Below are 15,468 nucleotides of genomic sequence, written 5' to 3' on the forward strand. Positions count from 1 at the left end.
TATCTGCCTGGGGCACCTGAGGTGCATGAGGGACAAGTCAGACAGGGGGATCATTGGGTTTGTAATTCACGTCTTGAAATCTTGTTACAGATCAAAATGTCATTACAGATGCAGAAGCATTCAGTGCCTGTGCAGCTGTAGAAGGAAAACCTGAGGGTGTTGTCAGCTCTATTGCTGGTTCTGTTCTCTTGCAGACCCCTATGACCAGGCCGTCATAGCAGCAGATGAAGTGAAGGAGGAGGAGCCAGAACCGTTCCAGAAGATTGGTCCAAGTATGAATTATTTTAGAGCTTCACACCTGATAGAGGAAACACAAGAGTTTCAAATGTGGCCATAGCACTGATGTGGGACTTCAGGGGTGGTGAAAAATACCTTTAGGTTCAAATGAACTCCAGCCATCGCCAGCCCTGGTCCTGAGAAGTGATGTTTTGTGTTCAAGAGCTCTGCTAAGAGGAGGAGGAAGAAGTTGAGAGGGAAAGCAAAGTGGTAGTGATTAAAGAGGGTCCTCAGGTGTATTGGCAGAGTTGGCAGTGTTTGCATGTGCACTACCTCTGTGGTGGGTTCATCCAACACATCCAAGTGAAACAAAAAAGGGACCCAATTTTGTCCTTTAAATTCTTAATTCTTCTCAGTTTTAGGTAGTTGATTCTGTACAATCAATTCTGTACTTCCCAGCACTGGCAGGAACAGGAGGTATCTGTGCCTGGTTACACCACTTTATTTTTTCAAGTACCCCCAAAACACAGATTGGCACAGAAAAGCTCATCCTCCTGCAAGAGAAATCAATTCCAATATAAACATTCTGTAATTAAGACTTGAACTTTCGACAACTCTGTTTCCTGATTTGACTGTTCCTGTAGTCCGTGCATCACAAACCATCTGTAAATAGAAGTCAAAATTGTCTGTAGTGTAGACTTTAAAAATGGATTCTCTCCTTTCCGGTGCACACTTACCTGCTGAAATTTCAGACAATCTCTTGTACCTTGTTCGGGTCTGCTGGAGTTGGTCCACCACTGGACACTTGCTTCAACTTCTGCCCTTTTTGGGGAGACAAGTTTTAGGGCAATTACAGGGCAGTTAAATTCCCAGTGCAAGAGGAAAATGCCCTAGTGTTCTTTTTGTCACCTGGCCCTGTTTCTATGTAGAGTCAAGAAATCAGTGATGTTGTGAGAGTTTGCTGCACTCCTTTCTGATACATTTTTTTAATGTATTTCATTTTCACAGAAACTGGCAATTATACCTGTGAATTCTGTGGCAAGCAGTACAAATACTACACTCCATACCAAGAACACGTGGCACTGCATGCACCTATTAGTGAGTATCCTGCTGGAAATCTTTCATTGCAGACTATCATATACAGTAGTTGGTGATAAAGATGAGGGCTGCAGGAGGGAGTATCATTTTTGTGGCTCTTACTGCTGGACCCTGTGGGGTTGCAGCGGGCGGGCTGCAGATCATGTGCTGACCAGGGCACTGCAAAACTGAGCTGCAATCCCCTCCTACAGGAACCCTATTACTGTTAGGTGTCGAACATACTGAACTTTTACCAAAGCCAATGCCATTCTTCATGTGTTCCTTGGGGCTTGATACTTTATTTTGTTACTTAACTAAAAGCTCCATTATCTAAAGTGTACATAATGAAGACATGCACAAACTTTCCTAGCCTCCCCTAAATAATAAACACACATCTTAGCGGGGAAGCATCTTTCTTAGGAGCTTCTGAAAAACTATTACAGACAGCACATTCAAACTGGTTTTCAAAATCATGTGGATTACCTTGGCAGCTTGCTACTAAATCACAGGCAATAAAATATTTATTTCAGGGAGCTCGGGAAAAGGCAGTTCTCAGCATACTGCACGACACTACGATCCGCACTCTGGAGGGACGCTGCGATCTGCACTCCCCAGACAAAGGGGAGGTTGTAATGAGCAATTAAGTCTAGTAAAAATAGTTGAGAAGCTCTTGCTACGTGCTGGCTTTGGATGCTTTAAAAGTATGCAGAGAAGTTCTTTGCCCCTGAACTTCGTGCCTTTTTTTGTAGTGTTGCCCTGTGCTGCATTGAGGTTCTCATGCTGTGAGCCAGCAGAGTTGCTCTTTTGCCCACGTTTGGGCAGCCAGCTTCTTGGCTGATGATGGGGATGGGTGAGCTGAGCTCATTAGATTAAGTCAGTTTATTAGCTGCTCATCTGCAGCCAGCAGAGGGAGTGCACACTCCTTCCTCACCAAAATGAGGTTCAGTTGGGCTCTAAAATCATTACAGTAAGGCAGCGTTAGTTTTAGACATAGAAATAAATGGGGAACGTAGTCCACCAGACCATCACTTTGAAGGTAGGTCAAGGCTTGGTGGCTCATGACGGCTCCCATGTAGGTTCTGTGGTATATGAAGATGGACCAGGATGATGGTAGAAGATGTGGGGCGTAGAAGACCTCTGTCACCACCCTCACACAGTTTATCTTCTTAGCTCCGTGGGAACTAACCCAGTGCTTATATTTGTACATGTAATAGTTGTTGCTAAACACCCCTGCACCCTCAGATTCCACTTCCCAGAGTAGAGGGCAGTCTTAACTTGGGTGTCTTCAGGTGCTCAGAAAAGCTGCTGGAGATGAAGAGCAGTAGCTCAATCTTGTAGTACAGATGGACCCATGGACACCTAGGCTTTGGGGTCTTAAATGCACCCATGTGCAGATAGTCAAAGAAACTTGGTGATTGTGTGGCTAAAGAGCAGTGTGCTGTGACTAGTGTACATTGAATATCTGCTCAACAAGAGTAGATCATTATCTTCCCAGTACAACCCATTTCAAGGGGATTTATCACTGAAGATCACTCTTCTCCCTCCCAGCCATCTGTAATAATAGGCTGCAGCTGCTGGTTCCAGTCCAGGCTATCCAGTATAAGGGAAAAACACAACCAATGAGAGGAATTTGAAGCAGGCTGTGCAGGTCTGACTGCAGATACAGATGGTCCATGGAGATACTTCTTCCTGTGTAGAGTGCAGCTGTGGGATCCCTGCCCAGCAAAAGTCTCAGGGCTTGTGCTGTGAGCTCAGTGTACGTTATTTAGCTGCTGTAAGTCAGGACAGTCTGAAACTGTAATGTGGGAGAAATCAGAAAACCAAGTGCCAGGAGAGCTGCTGAGTTAAAACCTGAGCCCTAGAGAGTCAGATTCTCCACTCTCTAGGGCAAGGAGTTGTCAAGCAGGAAGGTATGGCTTTCCCAGTTGTCACAAGTATTGGAGGAGGTGGTACATTGTTTTGATTGCTGAGGTTGGTACCATTCTTGGACCATGGTTTGTGTAGTAGCCTTTGCAAAGAAGAAAAAACCCATTCCAACTTCAGATTAGACTAGTGGTCACAGAGAGGACATGTCCAGTCCTTAGAGCAAATATCTTTAACTAAGAGGACACTTAAGAGCAGATCAGGATAGTACTACCATAAGGTTTAAATCCTCCTTATAAACTTTTTTTCTTTTTTTTTACATTTTTTTCCCTCTCTTAGTTGCCATGACCAGTCAGATTTATGATTTACAGTGACAAACCACAAACCATGATGAGCATACAGGAGAGGGTGTGATTAGCTCCCAGGCAGACTAGCCAGTACGTCCTCCCACCTCACTACTGCTCAGACTCTGCTATTCTTATAATCCAAGGTCCTGTGAGGTAGCTGTGAACACCTGGTTTCTGATGCAGTGCACAGCTGGCTTTTCTCAGCCCCTGGCAGTCACAGGATGTAAAACTGTGACTATCTTTACCTTGGCCATGCCCTCATGGTTATATGGCAAATGCTGAAAAATTTCAACATCACCAATCCAGCTTTTTGGGTCTCTCTGATAGAGTGCAAGCTTCCCTTCCGGAGCCTGTCTTTCTGTTTTCTTGTGATAGTGGATTAAAAGCTATTGAAAAGAGGCTAAAACAAAGACTCATATCCTGCAGAGTCGATGGAACCTTCCAGGATAATTTTTGGTCAGTGCTGCTCGATACATGCTGTCTGGAAAAGCACTCTGCTGTGGGGTTCACTGGAATTGCCAATGCCAAATGTCTCCTTCAGAAGTCCCCCTTTGGTAGTGAGAAGTAGGGCTTTGTCCTAAAGCTAGAACTGAGTTGTTACTCTTAGAATTGATGATACTTACAATGTTTTTATTGACCAACAGATCTGTTCAGACTAGGAAGGATGTCAGGTGCTGTTTCCAAAAAACAATGAGCTGTGGGATTGTATGGATATTTGTTGTCCCACATTTGAAGGTAACTGTGCTATTTCAAATGCTCTTAGATGTTGTGCTTACAGTACAGAGGAAGACCTAGTGCGTTGGGGATGTGGACGGGTTGGAAAAGCCTATGAGATTAGGTTTTAGCTTCCGAAGTTCAGGATTTTCTGGTAACTGCAGATATGGCAACAGACTCCACAGTCACGGAAGCGTGTGCTGAGAGCTCTGATGTCTGCACAGCTATCCACAGCCATTGCTTCTGGGATGAAAATCTGGTGTGATGTCAGGGCCTTCGATGTGCTAATAAGTCTTGATGGCTTTGAGCAGCCTCACGTGAGGCCTCCACTCACACACCAAACCCCTGTGTCAGCTCAGCTGTGTCAGACTCTCTGCCTGTGCTACCCTATCTCCAGCTTGGTTGTAGTCATTCCCGTGCCTGACGGTGGATCTTGCTGATCAGACCCTGACTTTGTAGCTTTACCTCAGTCGTATCCCCTGACTCTGGACCTCCTTAAGAATTGCTGAGCTGTGTCTGACCTTGCTGATCCTCCTGAGACCAGATCTTACCTCTGACCTGTGAATTGACTTGTCAGCTTGACTACGGATGTGCTTCATCTCGGAGAGCCTTCCTGATCACCCAGAGTCCTGGTTGACCTGGCTGCCTGCCCAGCTGAGGCTGTGGGATGGAATCTGGCCCGTGAGACCCCTGCCCTGCCAGCTCATACTGGGCTTCTGAGGAGACAGCCAGACCTCCCTGCACGCTGACGCCTGAGGTGCTCATGGAAATTCATCAAGCCTGACTGCTCGAATACTTTTCTTGTTGTGAAGGATGCCGAATACAATTTGTTCATCAAAATCTTTAAACTTTTGCAGTGTTTTTTCTCTTAAGGAAAGCAGTTCTTTGTGGTAAGATGTCTGGTATCCCCTCAGATCCTCCCCAACCAAGAAAGAAAACGTAGATTCCAGTTGTGTGTCTTTTCTTTCCATTGCAGTGGGTGAAACTTGGGAGTTCAGATTTTTTTCCCACTCTCCAAAACTGAAGTGCTTTAGTAGCAGGCTGCACTGGCCTGCATTTATTATACGACAGAAATGTTTGTGTAAGGAAGCACATGAAGAATTATTTGATAGATTTCAGCTCTGTGTTTTTCATGTGGGAAGTTCTGTTTCCAGTAGGAGAGGTTTCCACTTAATGTGTGGAATTTTGGGCCATTGCTAAGGAATCCCTTTCCATCATGTCCATTCAAGAGATCTTTCTCCAGTGGCAGTGGTATAGTACCATCTGAACCATCTGAATGACATTTTTAGCCATATTTCCTATCCATCCTGACAAGACGGTTCTGAAGAAATACGGTACACAAATCGTTAGTGAAAACTTCTACCTGCAATAAGCTAAGCTACACAGAGCATCTGATAACCTGTTCTGTTATGATGGTGCATTGTGGCAGTGTGGATTGATGATTTTCCAGGGAGACATGTTGAAATGTTTGCTAGACCTTCTTTACTGTCATGACTTGCTGTTCTTAGAGCTTGAAGTTCTTAGCAAGGCCAGGAAAGCCAGGAGAGACCACTGATCTCTGGACTGACTGGAGTATAAAGCATGCAGTGACTTAGATGTTCAAGTGTATGTTTTAGAGAGAAAGACAGTCTTGCTGTTAAGAGGGACAGAAGATACACCAACCTGTTCAGGTAACTATTTTGATGACTTATTATCCAGCTGTAGCTTTCAGACACTGGATCTGTTCATAGCTTTATCTGATAGGTGTAGGAGAACCAAGCTACCACACTTCTGTCATTACTAGAGCTTTGTATAGCCTGCCATCAAGTCACTTCATGGTGACCAATTAAGCCAGGTGAGTGCCTTGAGATTTCCAGTGTAAGGTTTGTTATTCTTGTCCTTTATTTATCCTCTTGCCTTCTCATCTGAATATTCTCCAGTCTATTAATAAACAATCTCTGTGAATGACACACACCAACGTGGGGTCTAGGGAAGGAGTAGAGTTAATGTTATCTTCCTAATCTTCTTTATGAGTGCCCTGTTGGTATTCCTGAAGGCTTCCTCAGTGATTTTAGCCACAGTATTGCTCTGGGATCTGCTCTGAACCACCAGGCTCTTTTCTTCTGCTGCCAGGGAGAAGTCCTCTATCCTTTAATTATAACCTGTATCGCAGTGCACGCAGTTTACCAAGTGACTGGAGATCATCCAATGAGACTTCACCTCTGTGCTGCTTCTTTTTTCTGCTGTCTGCTGGATCATTTAAAAATGACTAATGAACTTTGGGGTGTTACTTAAGGTCACTGATTAAAAAAGGGATGAAGAGTCACTTCACTGAGTTTGATGTGGAGATTCACAAACAGCCCAATCTCCTCTAATGCCCTTTCTTCATTGTGTCAGCCTCAACTGGGGCATATCTCAGATGCTTTCTGAGAAAGCTAAAAAGGTTCTGTAGCCACAATTAGTGGATCATCTGTCCACAATGATGTCTCCAGTCTTGGTGCAGATTTTGAAGCAAGATGTTTTTGTAACCGTTCAGCAATTCAGTGTTTTCATTTGTGGAAATACCTTGAACTTGGCTTTCCATCAGCCTGAGGCTGTGAGTTCCACAACAAAGACTTCTTATCAAGAATAGAACAGAGGAGCTACGTGATCATCTGTATGCATGTTAATTAGTCTTCAGAGGAAATTTGTCATCTGGTCAGCTAAAGTAAAACATTTTTCCAGTGAGTTATTAGTGTCCTCCAGGCTGCTGGTGCTAATATTCTTTTCTCTGTCCTGCCTCGCTGGCTCTGCTCTGTCTCTGCCTAGTGTCAGATGGAATAGCCTTCTCTCTGGGGCCTGAATTTGGAACATACAGCTGGAGAGTGAAAGGACTAAAGCCAGCTCTCCTGCTGCATCATGGATTTGCAACCAGTCAGTAGTCTGTTCATCCCTGATACAAGCCACAGCATCCTATTTGATTGAGATGGGAGGAGAAAGGAGTCATTTTGGAGATGTGCGTATCATTTAGACTTCTTCCTTCAGATCTTGCAGAGGAAGCAGTATCTGGACTGCAGAGGATTTGCGTTGACCATTTGTTCCTGACACTGGATACTTGGCTGATTGCTTCTTCTCTCAGTTGGTATAGATTGGGAAATAAACCAGTAACTGGTGGGACAGCCTTGCTGGAAACCAGATGACACATAAGCAGGAAATTGTCATACCTGACTACGTATTTGCTGGCAATTTGACAGTAAATGGAGAAGAAATGAGGTGTAGCAAGCAAAAAGCAAGCATCCTGCCTATTCAACTGACAAGGGGCCAAGCAGAGAAGTATCTTGACCCAAACTAATGAGAAGACCTAGTGCAGACTCTCCTGCAGAAGTACACTAAAATACATACAGGAAGAGCCATCTTGGAGCTCTGTAACAGATCAAACGAAGCAAAGAAGTGTTTCCTTCAAGCATCTATTTGCAAGTTTCTTTGAATGTAGACATCATCACTGCCATGCTTCTGACGACTGGCAGGGACAGATGAGATTTATAATTCTCATGTGCTTTTGGAACTGTGTGCTGTTCCAGGCTGTGACTTCCTTACCCAAGCTGTTGTGCTGCTGTGGCAGTACATGGCTGAGAACTGCCCAACTTTTTTATGTGTTCCTGAGCTACAGCACAGGGTTAGCAGGTACTGAGTTATCCATTCCAGTTGTAGGTATCCCAAATTATCACTCAGGTATAGAAATTGCTGCTAATGAGCTTTGGCTGTAGGTGATGTGAGCCCTGTTCCTTAGTGATTCGTGGCAGATGGTTGCAGTGGCACTTGGCTTCAGGAGCCATATTCACATTTCAGTGGAAATTCCCCAAGGAATGAAGGTGGTTGTTAGGTTGTTTCTCCATTTTTATAACTTTTTTTTAATCCATGGAGGCTAGACAAAGGGCTGTCCTCCCAAAGGTTTTTTGTGTGACTTCTGGCATTGAAAATTCCTGGTGATCCTCACTGTGCATTGCAGAAACTAAAATGTAGGTCAGATATATTCAGAGAGCATGTCCCAGTAATACTCAGGATTTCTCCGTGTGCCACCAGCATTTGTGTGGAGATGGGGACCAAAAGGCCTTTCCTGACTTGCAGGATGAGAACTGCCTCGTAATCCATTCCTTTATGTTATGTTAGACAGACAAGGAGTGTAGCTGTGAATCTCTAGGATACGTGTAAGGCTCAAGGAACAAAGGTGTAAGCTTCTCCTCATGTAGAGCTCTGACTGGCACATGAGAAACCTACAGCTGAGTCTCCTCCTGACAAAGAAATGGAGCACAAAGGTGTGGGTTCATGCAGCCAGGCCATGGAAGTCAAATAGGACTCCCAGGTGGATGGGTGATTCCTACTAGAGGAAGAGTGGGTTGGTCACATAGCAGTTAAAGGTGTGGAAGGGAACTAATTAAACTTCAAGAATTGTCCCATTGGGTGAGTGGGGAAAACAGTTTTGTTACATTGGATCAGTGAATCCACAGATGCTGCAGGTCCCCATGAAAGGGATTCGTGAGCATGGCTGTTAGAAAGAACCCTCCCAGAGGGCACACGAGCTGGGAGCTGACTGACTGTCCACGCACTAGTTCTGAGTGTTCATATCCAGAGTTCTCTCGATCTCCACTCTTCGTGGCAGTGAAGACACAGGGGAGCCAATCCAGCAAAAAAACACCGACTTCCATAAACCGATGTTCTGCCCTCCTGCACCGCACCCCTTCTGGTGTCCCACCGACATCCCAATCCCAGATGTTCCGCGCTCCAAATTCTGGATCCCCAGGAAGCAAGGCCATCACAGGTACCAGTCACCTTTCTACCATCAACTTTCTTAACCTCTTAATGTCCAGCCCTGCCCTGGGTTGGCTTTTGACCCTTCCTGGGCTCAGCCTGCTCCATCCATGACTGTCCCTGCAGAGTTGCTCCAAGAAGCAGCTGAGGGGTTTAGATTCTTTGGCACAATATAAGTAAAAATTTGTATCAGCAGTAGGTCTTTATAACCCAGTGAGTTAAAGTGCTAACCACAAGGCACGAAGAACCCTGTTTCAAATCCTGGTGTCACAAACTGAGGAGAGCTTTCTGACAATGATTGGCTTTAGTAGTTGGTCAGGTACGAGGATTTGGGTTGGGTTGTTTGCTTTTTTTCAGCCTTATTTGGCTTTTAGTTTTAATTGCCCTCAAGCTGCTATTTTCTGGGTTAGGCCTGTGCCTTAGCAAGTGAAATGGAGTGCAGGTGTTTTCTCAGTGCTCCACTCCCCACAGGAGCCACTGGGAGATAAGCTGGGCACCAGCATAAGAAATAATGGGATGGAACCGTTACAGAAGTGTCAGGAGACTCAAAGTAGATCCTCCTGTAGTCTGTTGCATCCTTCCAAACAAGATCAAGTCTAAAAAGAAAAAGCAATAAATAGGGTATGAGACATAGCATTCACATATCCAGACAGCAAGGGAAGACCTGCACATCTGTGGGATTGGTAGATACATATTCTGTTTTAGTGCAGAAGAAGGGCTGTTTAATTAGCTTCTTAAAACACCCCTGAAGTGTTTGGCATGGCCAGATGCTGGGAGACAGAGATGGGAGAGGCTACAAGATGCTGAACAAGGTAGTTTTTGTTGGATGATGTACACATCCACAGCTCCTAGAGGTTGTAGTGAGCAGTCTGTCTTCTTATAGCTTATGGGTCCCAAAATTCCATATTGTTACTGTACCTCTTAAGTATTTATTTGATTTTGGTCCTGGTTTGAGGTCTGTCCAGTTCAACCAGTTTAGGTGGTCAAGCTGAAGAACTGCTTTCATTTTTATGTAAACTTCTGATGACTTCTTCCAGTCTTGTGTCTCTTTCAGAAGCAGAAAGAGCCTAACTGGAAGTTACCCTGGCTCCAGATTGATCTGAATAATAACTAGGAGATAACTTATATAAATGGACATCTTTTTCCCCCACTCTAACCTAGAAGTGTATAAGTACATTGGGTAAAAATGTCAAGCTGTTCTCTTCCTGTATGTAGGAAGGAATCTCACAATGCTTGAGTGTGGTAGATTGATCTTCAAGAAACAAATACCTGCCTGGGGGTCCGGCCATGCCTGTCTGGTGGTGTGTTTTCCATGACATCTTTCAAGGCAACTTCTTGTACACATGCAATCTGAGCAGCATATGGGATTTCTGATACAAATGCATTGGACCTGACATCAGGAAGACAGTCTCCAGAAGGGATGCCTTCCAAGCGTTGCAGTTAGAGGTGCATGGCAAAATAAAAATGGATGGGGATGAGGACAGAATCACCGTGCAAAATTTTTACAAACTGTTTTGGAAACCTCCACCTCACTTTCTCTTGTGACGTAAGCCAGGATTTGAACCTAGGTCTCTTCAGGGTTGGCCAAGTCCTGTCTTGCCACGGTTTTGTGCTCCCTTCTGGTTCACTGGTTACTTACGACCTCTCTTTTCTGTTACTTACCTGTCAGAGGGGATGGACTAGTAAGTCTGTTTTCTCCTCAGCCCCGTTTAATGTGATTCTACTTAATGGATTTGATTACCAAGTTGTTCTATTCTGCATTTTAGAAAGAATCAGAAATGTGGTAGGTAGAGAGGCTGAGGAGCCTGCTCAGCACTGGAAGGGTCCATTAAAGATTCAAGAGACAAAATTTGCATGCTGGGGGCTTTGCTTTCAGATCTTTTGGAGCCACATCAGACAGAAAGCCTCCATGTGGGAGCCCTGCTGAAGCCCAGGGCCTCTGTGTGAGGGACAGCCCCGCACCTCAGGGCTGACTGCTCAGGCTGTCTGCAGAAATACAAAATAATTACAATTACCCACAATCAATTTGCAGCAGTCCCCATCAGTCCTGAATTAAGTATTTCTTTTCCTACATGCCCTCTCTTTGCAGTTGGTCCAGCAGGGCTTTGCTCGGCCACATTCAGGTGAACCTACTGGGTGACACATGAGAAGGGTCTGCAGCATAGAACACACGTTAGTTTGGCAAATTCACTTTTCATGTTGCTGATTTCCAACTGATCTTTGAGTCAGTACAGTAAAGGCACTTGCCCAGATATTGCAAACCCAGTTAAGTGAGGTAACGCTGCACACTGCTTGTACTGTTGGACTTGTGCTAAGACACACCAGGCTGGGAGGAATGGCTGGCACCTCTAATCCTGAATGTCACCACGCAGGGTGCCACAACAGGGATTGCCTGCATGGCCTTATCAGGGTAAGGCAGTGAGCTTACTGCTGGGAGGCCCGACAGGACAGAGGATCCACAGAAGCTTTTCCAGACTCTGGGAAAGCCTGTGGGTCCTTCACTTGAACATTTCAGGGTGCTTAGCAAGGGAGTGCTGATGACTGGGAAGCACAGGGAGAGCTGGCGTTGGGATTCAGTAGGTGACGTCTCAGTGTTGTGGGGGCTGGATTTCAGTCTGCAGGCCTAGACACTGGTGCCAAAGCTCTGAGGGCTGCGTGTTGCCTTCAGGAAGACTAAGATAATGATGGGGCTTTTCTGCAGGAGAGAAAGCATGACCTTTCTGGTTCAGTCAGGACTGGTGGTGTAGACTCCTTAAGAGCTGCTGCAGGACACCTCAGCCAGAAGGAAACCATCCTACCTGTTACCTGTGCAGTGAATCAAGCCCATTTTCCTCCAAAATGAGATACTGGACTTAATGGCTGTATTCAGGGTATACAGTTTTGTGGTACAGAGATAATGCTGTGTGCCTCCTTTCTGTGAAGTCCTATGTCCAGTGTTGACCAGTCACCATCCCTGCTTTGTTCTCCTCCCAGCAGAAAGTGCTTTCAGCAGGAGAGTGGAAGGCAAAGTGCAGAACAACTTTGAAGAAACAAATAGCAACTCCCAGAACTCCAGTGGTAAGTGTGTTCACTGCCTCCTGTCATAGCTGCCACAGCCCTCTCCAGAGCAGGAATCAGCTGTGATTGGTGATCATATATGTGGGGAAACTACTTCTAAGCTTGCAAGCAGTTGGTCTTCCTGGGGTATCGCCCTCTTGTTACTCCTCTCCAGGTTCCTGGCGATGTGGGGATCCTGCTTCCAAGTTGAGTACTGGAGTACTGGATAGTTTTTTCAGTGGGGAACAAAAAGGTAGAAAAGGGCAATGTGGGTGGAGATAAAGCAGTATTGGTTCTTTGTGCATCAGCAAAGTATTTGTGAAGCACATCTAATTGCAACAAACAAGAGAGCTGTGAGGACCATCAGTAGAACAGCAGTTTGCATTTGATAGCGATGCTGTCTGTGACACGGCATTTACACATCACTGTAACTTGTGTCCAGCTGTTAGTGAATTTGCTGTATAGAGGTCATAGTACAAGAGATGTGTAGACGTGGGAGCAGAATATACCCCATTTCTACAATTTCCTTTGAATTGTAAGGCCAAGTAGTGGTAACTAAACATAACCACTGGCCTAGACAGTCTCTGAGACAGCATCATTATGATGTTCCTTACAAGATTTTTATCCTGTGTATCCCTTTGACCTCAAGTGGAACGCTGCCTTTCTCTTGCACTCCCTAACTGAAGCTTAACAGACAGACCAGAAATAATGTAATTTCAGCATCTTGATGCAGAAATAAATAAAATGCCAGTAGAAAAGGCTGGCCTCCTTCCATTCCCAAAGCATGTGGTGTTCACAGTGCTGCTGCCTGCAATGGACAGGTAAGGGAGTGGATTGCACCTTGCTGCTGTGGAGGTTTATATCTGCTCTGAAGCAAATGAGGGGTCCTCAACTGCTTAAAAAGGGAGTGGAGGGGTGTTGGAAAACCTGACTACAGTAGCAGAATGGGTGATAGTAAATGGGAAAAAAAATCTGTTTGTTTCTAAAATATTGAGTGTTATGTTTCGGGGAACTGTCCTGTACTAATCCAAGCCTTCACCACAATTACAGCTGTTCATTCGGGGACAGAAAAACCTAAAGAAAAGAGATGTAAGCAGAACCCATCAGGTGAGCTTGTCTCTGTGTTTCAGGTGCTTGTACTTTCCAGTCCTGTCCACTTGGTAAGCAGCAGTCAGGAGAGCTTGGCTGGCCAGGTCTGCCTGCAGTCAGCCAGAGCAGGCCGTTAGATGTGACAGAGGCAGATGTAGCTCACTGACTGCCAGGAGTTGTTAGCCTGACTTGCTGCTCTGAAAGTAAGCGGTCACTTGCCTCTCAGCAAGCCTGCTCCCCGTGCCTTGTCTGCTGTAGGTAGTAAAAGTGCTGCTTCTGAAGGATTGTCAAAGCCTTTCTGTGCACATTTAAAAGCCTGTATGCTGTTTGGGCTTCTGACTTCTCTGGGGCCCTTTGAAAACAGCAGCTTTTGTTTTTTCCTGTCAAGCCTTGTAGAGCCTATCATTATGGAAGAAGGAAAGAATTACCTTCCTATCAGATAACTCATACCTAAATTCAAGAAGGGTGTATTGCAGAACATTTTGTCTGCAGACGTGCTCATAAGTTTTTCAGGAGTAGAAAAGAACCTATAGCATGGGAAGAGGTCCAGGAACTGCTGACAAGAAGCACACACAAAACTACCGAATGGCTGCATTGAATAGTCCAATTTAGTTCCACCTGAACTGCTATCAAATACTGACCCTATTGCTGTGTCACATCTCACAGACTCTCCTCACCGTCTCCTTGTACCAGCTCACACCATGCTCATCCTTCTCAATCTGTTTACTGCAACTCTTAAAGCTCATAAAGCTCCTAGTAAAAAAAAAATCAACAGATTTTCAAAAGTTGAGCAGTTGATTTAATACTATTTGCTCATCTTTCAATGAAAGAATTGTTTCTGTCTGCACCACAGGTATGGTCAGTTTGTTTTAGTGGCTCAGTGAGAGAGGTGTTCACAGCTGGTTTGAAGGGATTTGAGCTCTGGTTGAAAGCACTTCCTTTCTGAATTAGGCAGTGGCTGTGCTCCTTACAGGCAGATTGGTGCATGGGGATGTATGAATTTCTTCCCTTTTCCTCCTTCCTATATCTTTCCCATCCTCTTCTCTCCCCTAGCCCTGCTTTTCCCCCATGATTCCATCTTTGTGCTGCTTCCTTTGTGTCTCATTCAGTGCTCTTTTCCAGCTCTTCCACTGAGCCATCTCCTCTATTTTATTTCTTAGTGATCTCAGGAGTTAATCTGAGTGTTTTCACTGATGCTGTGTACTGGTGATTAGAGGCTGTGGAAAGCTCTGTGGGCATATATGTGCTTCGGTGTCCAAGCAGAGCTTTCCATAACTTTGTTTTTGAAGAGCTGTTGTATAATTTTATCCCCATTCGTTTCTTTCTGTGGCTGTGTTTTGGTGGCTGGAACAAACCCAGTGTGGCTCAGTGTTCACGTGTGTGATGGGAAGTGCTGGAGTAGCTCTGGCACTGTTGGCTTATCTTGTTTTATGCTCCAGACAGCAGATTTCACGCAGGCAGGGTAGCAGCTGGTGATAATGTGCAGAGAATGGCAGGACAGACCCTCCCCACTCCTTCCATCTGCTGCTTATCACCAGCTCTGCTGCAGTAAAGAACAGTCCCCAGGTTTGGGAGGTGAGTCCAGGTCCCTGTTGTGCAGCCCAAGGGCTGCATGGTTTGGCCTTGTTAAATGCTTGATTCTCTGTAACATTTGCTTGTTGTGGATATTAATTTTGTGAGTGGTGTTACCAAAGAAGGCAGCAGAGTCTTTTGTGGCCATTCAGCCAAATTATGCCCTGTATCTAGGAGAGAAAGACAGTGAGGGAGTGGACAAGCAGAGCAGGATCAGCAGCTAATGCTACTTAACACAGGCCTGGAAGCTGTGCTGTGGGAAGCCCTGAGTGAGAGTAAGACAGTTAAAATGGAAAGTGCTGAAATCAAGAATTCTCTTCCCAGTACACAGCCCAGCTCCTTGTCATAGTGCATTCAGCTGCCTGGTATCCTTACCTGAGAAATCGGGCATCATACTGCCCATAAAAGCAGCAGGACCAGGTCTGCTTGGCAAAGCCAAGCTTTGTGGCCACAGTGGATAGAGGAGGACTGTTCAGCTGCTCCCCACCTCCTGCAGGGGAGGGTGGGAAAGCACCTACAGCTTTTGTTTTTTGATGAAATCTGGGAGTTTTGCAGTGAAAGAGTTTGCTTTGAAAGTGCTATCTGCTGAAATGTGTAGGTGTTTTCTTGGGCCACCTCTGGAGCATGAGCAGCCTTGCAGTGACCTCCAGTTACACTGCTGAACTGAGTAAGGTCCAGAAACAGTGGCATGGCCTAATTGTGAAAGATGGAACTGGCTTGTTGCAGTGCTGGTAATCATCCAAGGCGGTGCAGGGTCACTTTCAGCAGATCACTCCTTGGTGAAGTG

At 45.3% G+C, this 15,468-nt stretch overlaps 1 protein-coding gene across 8 annotated transcripts in view; it reads left to right on the forward strand.

Annotated features, from left to right (window-relative positions):
• The window catches only part of ZNF618 (zinc finger protein 618), a 153,894-nt gene that overhangs the window by 125,802 nt on the left and 12,624 nt on the right, over positions 1-15,468 (forward strand). For 5 of the 8 annotated variants that reach the window (XM_065737695.1, XM_065737692.1, XM_065737690.1 and 2 more), the window contains 5 exons: positions 195-272; positions 1,225-1,314; positions 8,806-8,994; positions 11,958-12,041; positions 13,071-13,127. In XM_065737695.1, the coding sequence (XP_065593767.1) occupies positions 195-272; positions 1,225-1,314; positions 8,806-8,994; positions 11,958-12,041; positions 13,071-13,127 (498 nt within the window). The remainder of the gene's footprint in view (positions 1-194; positions 273-1,224; positions 1,315-8,805; positions 8,995-11,957; positions 12,042-13,070; positions 13,128-15,468) is intronic. The other 3 variants (XM_065737694.1, XM_065737696.1, XM_065737689.1) reach the window with 2 other exon arrangements.

This window comes from Cyrtonyx montezumae, unplaced genomic scaffold (assembly GCF_038088225.1).
Source record: "Cyrtonyx montezumae isolate F1298 unplaced genomic scaffold, pur_monq_1.0 scaffold_20, whole genome shotgun sequence".
In the NCBI taxonomy this organism is placed as follows: Eukaryota; Metazoa; Chordata; class Aves; order Galliformes; family Odontophoridae; genus Cyrtonyx; species Cyrtonyx montezumae.